The sequence below is a fragment of the Rissa tridactyla genome, chromosome 26, assembly GCF_028500815.1.
Source record: "Rissa tridactyla isolate bRisTri1 chromosome 26, bRisTri1.patW.cur.20221130, whole genome shotgun sequence".
Lineage (NCBI taxonomy): Eukaryota > Metazoa > Chordata > Aves > Charadriiformes > Laridae > Rissa > Rissa tridactyla.
In genome coordinates this window covers 1,077,989-1,087,075 of record NC_071491.1, presented here as the reverse complement: position 1 = coordinate 1,087,075, position 9,087 = coordinate 1,077,989, and the positions used below count along the sequence as shown (strand labels likewise).

General features: G+C 49.4%; 1 protein-coding gene across 1 annotated transcript; it reads right to left on the bottom strand.

Moving 5' to 3' along the window:
• Positions 1 to 2,607: 2,607 nt before the first annotated feature.
• LOC128901532 (butyrophilin-like protein 9) lies at positions 2,608 to 8,688 on the bottom strand. Its single transcript, XM_054183605.1, has 9 exons — positions 8,628 to 8,688; positions 7,991 to 8,133; positions 7,782 to 7,872; positions 7,095 to 7,370; positions 5,366 to 5,392; positions 4,405 to 4,545; positions 4,251 to 4,271; positions 3,608 to 3,634; positions 2,608 to 3,173 (listed from the first exon to the last, which is right to left on the bottom strand). The coding sequence occupies exons 1-9, from the start codon at positions 8,686 to 8,688 to the stop codon at positions 2,608 to 2,610; spliced, it is 1,353 nt and encodes a 450-aa protein (XP_054039580.1).
• Positions 8,689 to 9,087: the final 399 nt, after the last annotated feature.

Genomic DNA, 9,087 nt, shown 5'->3' with positions numbered 1-9,087 from the left:
GAGGGTGGAATCATATGCCAACTGGATATGGGTCCACTTTGACCTGAGGACCTTTGGCTCACACATTAGCAAAATCATCATAGCAAGAAATTTGTGTCAGTGTAAAACCCCTATGCGTCAATTTGCCACTGAATCTCTCACCCTCCTTGAAATCTTCCCAGCGTGACCTAAAATGTGGTCTTAGTGGGGCCAGAGCACGTTCTGGAAGAGAAGTGTCATTTCATTAGAACAAGAAGTTTCTTACAACGACTGCCTTAAGCTCAGTTTATTTAATTTTTCCCTATGACTGGCAAAATTGACCTGCTAGAGGCTCAGTACAGAGACAACGGAGAACCATGGTACTTGCTTTAGTGGTGAATTTCACTTGTAAATTGGCAAAAGGTCTCTGCTAAGCAACTCACAGAAAATTTGAGCTGAGCAAGTTATTTTCTGTTATTTTCAGTTGCTAACAAGCTGGATTAAAAAAAGGTAAAGTCCTCGTGCCTTGGTGCTCAGCACCAGTCACTGAATCTCTTCCCCCAGATTTAATACCCACCTTTTCCAACAGGATCTTCTTTGTGAAAATTTAAGAACTTCTCCTGCTTTTAGTACATGTCACTGTAGATGGGCCGTTTCAGCTGCCCTTCATCCGATGTTGCGCCTGACACAAAGCCTTTACTACATTATTCTTGCAAGTAAACAGCATGCAGAAAGCAGGCAAAAGCTACTTAAATCAGCTACTTATTTTATAAAAATATTTGAATATCAATTACCATATTTCCAATGTCCATTTAAAGTCTAATTCAATAATCATCAGTGTGACTATGCTCCATATTGTGTCTGCTCTGCTTTTGGGCTGATTGTGCTACCTCAGCTAATGATTAAATCATTTCCAAATATATCTGCTGTTTAGCAACGTGGAATAAAAGGCCTGTAAAAGACAAAGGGCATGGACAGCAATTCTGCTCATCCAAAGGGAAGTTTCCAAGGGCTTGATTTGATTCTCTAAATGTGCCTTCTAGCATGCCTTAGGATATCTCTACTGTTGCTAGAGGTTTGCAGGCAAGCAGCTGAGTCAAGCCCCTGGTGCCCTTATCATGAGCTCAGTACCACCACGGAAGATTAGGGTTAGGATTAAAGCACCTTAACTTTTTCCCTTTTAGGTTAAACCGCACTTGCTCAACAGATTTATTTTTCAGGGTTGTTTTCCTCTCCCATGATGCTCCCGTGTCAGCTGTGCACTGGGACGGAGGAAAGACTCCAGTCATTGCTAGTTGCAGCAGAATGACTTTTCACCTGAAAAACTAAAATTATTCCAGCTCAGCTATGATCAGAGCTGTTTAGCACCCCGCGGTGTTCAGTCCCTCCACTTGAGAGAGCATAATCTGATCTCACAGTTTATAGAAGTTGCACCGATGAGAAAATAAGCCATGCGAACCACAACTCTTCCAATGATCCAAGCTCATACAGCTGTGGTTCATTGTCACAGCCATATAACTTCCCTTCCGAGGACACTTGCTGTAAAATCTCTAAGAACAGAGCAGGACGTTCATTGATGGCCTGAGCAGCCAGATAAGTCCATCATCCCTCTCGCAAACCTCCCACCAAGTCGTACCCTGGTTGTCACCTAGTGGCTGCATGTCTCTCAAAGGGGTACAGCCAGAAGAAACCAAGGAGTCTGTCCATCCTTCCCATGTGTCTCCAGATGCCCCATGCTGCACAGCATGTGGGGAAGGACAGTTCAGAGACGTGGGACACATAAAAATCCAAATAATCTCCCTAGGAGACTGCTTCATGGTGGTTTCATTGTCAGCATTTGTAGCTGTGTCTGCACTGTGCTTGGCAGAACTGGGCTTGGCTGCTGATATGAGGACGTGCACTTGCATTTATGCTGCAGAGAAATAGCAACTTCCTTTTTTTTGTGCTCCTCCAGGCACCTCACAAGAAGAACGTGAATCCTCAAAGGAGGAACGTCAGGGGAAAAAGCGAGCACCGCATTTTCGGGGATCAGGGATCTCTAGTAAGGCTGGCTCATACATCAGAAAGCACCAGCCAAATGCATGCAAAGGACATGGGGAGCCCCAAACACCTGCCATTACCTTTCATAGAAACTTTGGTATACGGGAGCCTAAGGCAATCTGAGCAAAAAAGGATTTGGGTCCCTCTTCATCAGCATTTTAAATGTTACCCACAGCTCCCAGACGGTGAAAGTCAGCACAACTACTGAGCGCTCGGCACCACAAGGAAAACCACTGTTTCCTATTTGATTGTCAATTTAATGAAGACACACATGGAGTAGAAACTTGCGGGAGTGGTGAAACCATGGAAATGGGTAGCTGCAGAAGCTGTGAGTGCATCTCCTTGGTCCAGGTTGATTGTTCCTGATGGCTCCCCTGGGGAGGGGGTGGAGCACGTGGCATTGCAAATACCATGCACATGTGTCCTTCTTGGTCTTGGTGGATTTCCCAGTCCACACTTGTCTGACTCTCACTGTCGGGGTTTGGATGGAGCCAAGCAGGGCTGCCACTGCCTGGCTGTGCTGCTCTGGTGCTCTCTCCATTCTCATGAATCTCATGGAATCCATGAGAGTTAGTGCAGCTCAGGTCTGGTTTTCTCTATTGTCAAAGGTCAGACTGTGCTCGGGAAGTCCCAGTCTGTGTTGTGGTTGATGGTGAGGGGTTTCCCCTTCTCTCCTGCCTCACCAAGGCCTGGTCTGAGGAATGGGTACAGCTTTGTTGACCCTTCGATGCCTTTGATGGAGATGTCCAGGATACAATCTTCAGTCACAATGTTGTAGAAGGAGAGGGTGCTCAGCTCTAAGTTCAAGTCCAGCCCAACCACTCGTAGTTGGACTTTCTCCGATGACAGTATCTTGGCATTGACATCCTCAGGCCAGTACTTCCCGTTCACCATTCTCAGCGACCAGACCCCATCCTCAGGGAGGTCCTTCCAGCTCCTCTCTTTCAGTGTCCCCCTCACGGTCTCCGTCAGCACCCCCAGCTCCCAGTCCAGCCCATCTTCTACATGCACCTCCCAGTAATAGCGCCCAGAGGCAAAGCCCTCCCTCCCCACCACGATGGGGAGCTGGCGCCCCATGACGGGCTGCTGAGCAGATGGCTTGTGCTGGACTATTCTCCGGTCAGAGGACACAGCAAGCTCAGAGTGTTTCTGTGCTTCATCCAGGGTGATGGGCACTGGGGAGAGAGAGGAGGAGCCACTAGTCATTACCGGGCAAGAGGGCCAGCAGATGAGATCCTCATGAGAAGAGGGACCAGGTGCCTCTTAGAGAAAGCACTGGAAGGAGAGCTCCTGCTGCCAGCTCAGCCTGGGGACTAAGCGTGGCTTCTAGCCCAAGGGTGATGCCACTTTCCTGGCAGAGAAAGGAGGAAAGCTTCCTTCCCAGGTCTGCGGCTCCCAGGTCTGTAGGTCTGCACTGTGAGACCTCGACCATGGGTGTAATTAGACTAGACCCAAGGGAGCATCCAGCCCATGTCCATATGGTCCTGCTCAGCAGAGAGCAATGTTTTGGCCAGCTCGTTCCAGAAGGAACAAAGGAGACTTGCTGCCAGTGTCTATACCTTTCCTTTGCTTCCAGCCCTCCTGTCTCATTCCACCTCCACAAACTTACCCATGTGGCTTCGAGCTCTTCTGAACTCTGTTAAAAAAGAAAACTCAAATCAAAAGCAAATACACTGTGTTCAAGGCCAAAACACCCACGCTGCGTCCACGTCTCTCCCACATGGATGGTGCAGTACCCCCCTGCACCTGAAGGATTGTATCCCACAAGGAATGGAGAAAGCCTTGTGACCTGGCACTGGCTGGGTCTGGACGAGTGAGGACTGCTGTGTGGACATGGCACAGCTGAGGCCTGCCATGTAGGGAGGACAGTGGCGTGAGATAAAAGGGGAGCTCCTTGTTGAAAGTCAAAGCTGGGCACGGCTTTTCCACATGTATGTGCTGCTCTCACCTCCAGAATATGCACCGCATGCCCCCAGCTGCACCACGGGGAAATCACAAAGCTTAGAGACGAGCTCCCTGACCCTGCAGTACTCACTCTGCTATGGGAGAAGCTGAGTCACAGTTCATGCCCATCTGGAGTCCCTGATCTCTCCTCCAGCAGGAGATCACCCACGTTCCCCGTGGGGATGGGGCAGACGGTCATGCCTGGACTCTGCTTTGCTGGGACTGTGGGGTCAAGGGAACACGCTGCCCCCAACCACAGACAGACTTGTATACAGAGAGGCAGAGGACAGGAAGGTGCCTTGACTTACCTAGTGCTCTGCTTAGTGCAACTGAAAGAGAAACAGGGAGTGTTATGGGCTGCTGTTTGTTCAGTGAGAGGGCACTGCCACTGCTGGATACAGAGAGGTACCCAGGGAGGAGAATAGTGACCACAGAGCAGGATAACTGGTCGCCATCTCTCACTAACTCCTGGCTCCAGCATCAGCGACATCTCTGCATTTCCAGGGGCAGTGCAGTTCTGCCTCTTTTCCACAATGGCAGCACCCTTTCCATTTTCCACTGTAAATGGTCTCTCACCGCATCGATCCTTCAGCTCCTTCTCTTCTGCAACAGAAAGAGGAGAAAAACATCTTTGCTTTCCCTGTTGAGGATTTGAAGAAGGAATTTCAGATGTCCCTGTGTAGGAATGTGTCTGAGAGAAAATGGTCATGTGAGCCAGCCTCCCTACCGTGAGAGATTAGATTAAGGGCAAAACAGGTGGTAGAAGATGGAATTAGTACATGGGAAAAATGGGAACTGAGAAGGTAGAAAACATGTTGTGCTAATGACTAAGTAATTTACTATGTGAATTCTTGTAACCAGTCTGATCTGTGAATGAACTGCATGGACAGTGCGTGAACAGAGACTGTAAGCCAATCATATAGCTGCCGCTAGCGCGTGCTCTTATTGCCTGTCTATATATACTCTGTGAAAACTTGAATAAAGGGAGAACGATCATACTCATATTGAGATTCCATCGTTACTCCGGGTCCGTCTCCCACTCCAACATCTTCCGACATCCCTGCATCAGCTCTGCATGGGAGCATGGCAGGGCTTGAAGGGACTGCGGGGTGATTTCCCTCCTGAGCATTGCTCCCTGGGGGTGCCAGATCAGCCCATGCCCTCTCCATTTGTGTGAGGTGAGTGCTGGTGAAGGCTGCAGGTGTGGATTTGGGTCTGCAGACACCTTGTACTCAATTTCCCTATTGTGACCTGGTTATGGGAATGAAAAAGAGGATGTGAAGGGGAGGGCACCCACGTGGTGGGCAAGAGTGATGAAGAGGAGATGCCTCGGGTGGGAGGAAGGTTACATGACGATGGCTACATGTGCTTGGGAAAACCCAAATGCAACTTCCTCAATGCAGAAAGATTCATTTTACTGTACCTGCAAGCAGCAAGCGTTTCTCAGTTTCTGCACAGCAAGGGAAAAAGACAAGAGTTAGTCAGTGAGTAATGGCTTGGCACCCACAACACGCCCCACAGAACTTCTGGAGGATCACAGCTGCTGGGAGGTAAGTGGTCATGGCCCTGACTGAGATCTGCCTGCAGGTTGCTCCATCTGTTTGTCTTGCAGATGGACTGCTGATGGGGTTGTTCTTAAATCCTCACCTGACACCCACCCTGTGTCTTCCATCCCACACTAATGCAAGGAGGTGGTGGGTTCCCACCATGGTTTGGATGTGGTGAACTACCATGTCCTTCCCTGAACAGTTGGGTTCCTGGGAAAATGCACTGAGCTCTCCCGAGGGTCGTGCTCCCGCTGCTTGTGATAGACAAAGGGATGAGAGCAGAGGGGATTTGAAGCCACGTCATGGGAAAGTCTCCATGGGAAGGGATTGTCATCTTCCTCTGCTGGAGGTCAGAGAGCCAAAGGGGCTCTTAGGAATGTGGCTTTTTTCACATCTTGATAAACTCTTCATCTGAGGTAAGAGGATGAGTATCTTAGCTTTGCTCTGTGAGTGCAAGGAGAGCTCTAAGCATCTGAAGGGGGAAGGTACTTGTGAGTGGGCAACAAAGGGGGTACTCAGAGAAAGAGATCTGCCTTACCGTGCACCTGCAAAGCCTTTTCTTTTTTCTTAGAAGCCCTCTGCTTTGCTGTAATGTTCAAAGAAGCAAGTGAAATAAGTACTGAAGCAGAAAGAAAATATCTGGAAGGGGAAACTGATGTCATATGTGATTGGATGGGAAAAAGCATCTGAATTCAGCTGGGGCATGTCATGGCAAGTTGTGCGGTCAAGGGGAGGATGTGAACACATCATGCTGGGATGGGGCAGAAGGTAAGAAGGGCTTGTATTTGGCTCAGCCCTGTTGCATTTTATGGAGAAGATGAGCTCTTTGACCAGGTTTTGGCACTCTATCGTTGTCCATATTGTATCATCAGTTTAGTTACTCAGTTGTGTAAAGAATTTTGGGCTCTTTGAATCTCGGCATTCATGTTACATCATGTTGCATTCATGTTAAGCAATCTCCATTCCCTACCTTGAACCCTGTCTGCTCTGAACCCTCGAGGGTGATGGGATTGGATGAGGGCAGCTGAGACAGAGGCCACCTTGCACAGTAGTGGGACTGTGACCACGTTGATAGCTGAATGCAGACCTCCCACAGGTCTCGTGTCATATCTCCCCACCCTCCATGGATATGCCCACACCCACAGGTGCCAAGCATGAGTGGAAGGAGGGCTGAGCTCTTTTGTCCTATTCAGGGACTCTGTGTCTTTCATGGGCAGATTTCAGTGAGGCAGATAAGAATGTCATCTTACCTCTAAATGCCAGAGAAGCACCAGCAGCCAATGTGAGGAGAAATGAAGTGAATAGTATCCAGAAGGCAGGGAGCCATGGAGACACACGTGGAAAAACAGCACCTGTGAAAAGAAAATATTGCACAGTCTCTGCAGGGAAAATGGCTTCTCCAGTTCTCTTATTACTACAGCCTGGAGTGTAAGGGATCCTGTGTCCTCCTGCAGTTGCTGCAAGCATTCCTCCCACAGGAAGGCATGTTGCTACACCTGGGAATGAATCAGAGCCACAGCTTCCCCCTTAGCTGGTAGGGGCCCTACAAGCTGCTTGGTTCACACGAGCAGACCCCAGGGCAAGTATGAGATGCTCATGGCGCACCTGAGAGTGTGATGGAAAAATCTTCCCCTTTCTGCATCAGATTGTTCTGGATTTGGCAACCAATTTCTCCCATTTCCTCTCCTGAGACTACGACACGACTCAGCACACTGAAAAATTGCTCGTTGTCCTGGTGTACTGCAGTGTCTGGAGACAGATGTTGCATGTTCTTTGTGACCCACTGGACAATGGGTTTAGGGAACCATCCTTGCGATCTGCACACCAGCTCTACCCCTTGCCCTTGGTCTCCTAGCACATCGATGGACACAGCCCCAGAGCCTAGAAGAAGAGAGAAGGTGAGGGAGAGACTTACTGTAAAGAGAGTACCTTCATGAAAGCAGCTCCATGCTGGAGACACAGATCCACCTGGGAAGCCAGAACTTGGCCACAAAGCCTGAGGGTTTCTCTCAGGAGCTGTGCAACAGCTGTAGGATGCAGCTCTCTGCAGGGGGAGCTGAATATCCTCTATCCCAGGCACAGCAGTGACTCTGTACAGGAAGGAGGCAGTAGTGCATGGCCACCGCATGCAGGGAAGCACTGTCCTGTGGTGCCCCTTGCATGAGCCTCAGGACCATGGCAGGGCAGAGCTGGAGTGGTGCTGCACCATGGGTACCTGTGAAGACGACACATCCCCCCAGCCGTCACCTCCTCACACGTCCTGTCTGCACAGTCAGGCCCTGAAATTCCCACCTGCAATGCTGAGTGTGGTGGTGATATCTCTTGCGCCTCTGTTGGATACCACAATGCAGCTGTACTTGCCATTGTCAGCTGGCTGGACACTCTTCAGCAACAGAGACATGTTCCCAATGGTAAACCCATCCCTCAGAAGGGTTGTGCGCCCCTGGTACTTCTCCCCTGGCTCGTCTCCAGCCAATTTTGTATATTTATTATTTATGTACACTCTCTGTTTTCCAATCAATGATTTTCACCCACTGCACTTCAATGATGTCCAGTGGCTCCGTGGAGGTGATGTGGCAGGGCAATGTCACATCCTGGCCAACAACTCCCACGATGTCCAGATGAGGTGTGACTTGGAGCTTTCCTGGAAGGACCGAAGCTTTGTGAGTGCATGGCCTAAAAAACTCTGTGTGTTAATGGGCCTGGATGGCAAGGCTAGAGAGGCATCTCCTCCCCCACTTTCAGGGGTGCCAGTTTCTATTAGTCACTAGGGAGGATTTTCTTTTGATAGCGTGGGACAGTGGGGAAGACATGCAGCGTGACAAAAAACAGAGGGGAAACCATGTGTTTTCTTGGGACTCTGCAGCAAGTGAGCACGCATGGGGTGAAATGACTGGAGTCATAAGAAGTAGCAGTGAGGGATTTTTTGGTTTAAACTGGGTTTTCTTGGGAAGCCCTGAAAATGCTGCAATTTTTGAAAAAGGGATGTGTTTGTATGGAAAGTTTTTAATCTTTTCTTCTTTTTTTTTTTTTTCCTGCAGAGTAGCGGCAAACAAAAGGTGGACGAAGCTAAGGGGAGAAACCAAGAAAGTCTGTCGGGTGGGGAGGGAGCAGAAAGTGGGCAGGAAGAGGTCTTACCTGCGATGTGAAGGGCCAGGAGGAGAACCCTGGTGAGCAGGAGCCCTCCATTCTCCTGCATGCTTGTGATGGTTAAACAGCTCACTAGAAAGAATGCAGAAAGGAAAAGATGGTTGCCTGTGTGGGTAGACCACGGGGCTCAGAACACACCACACTGCTTTGGAGTGATGAGTGCCTGTCCTCACTCTGGCACGCTGCCTCCCGTTGTGATGAGGGCAGACATATATGCCAGTGGCATCATACACGTTCCATTGTCTATCTCCCTCAAAAACAGACCCCTACCACTGGTCAACTGAAGAAGTTGTTGAACCAACGAGCTCTCAGCTGGCCACATTGTTAGCTTGGACACCTGTGGATCTGGAGGCATGAATCTACTTCAGTCTCTACAGCAACAGGCTCAAAGGCCTTGAGGCCTTTTTGATTGGCACCCGCTCCAAAATAACCCTTTTGTCAAATTTAA

Bases quoted from the DNA above. Each gene is read 5' to 3' on its own strand.
- LOC128901532 (XM_054183605.1), bottom strand. From the start codon at position 8,688: ATGCAGGAGAATGGAGGGCTCCTGCTCACCAGGGTTCTCCTCCTGGCC. The intron at 7,873-7,990 runs GTACATAAATAA...CTGTTGCTGAAG, and splicing joins TTGATTGGAAAACAGAGAGT to AGTGTCCAGCCAGCTGACAA. The intron at 3,635-4,250 runs GTAAGTCAAGGC...CTTTTTTAACAG, and splicing joins TGCACTAAGCAGAGCACTAG to AGTTCAGAAGAGCTCGAAGC.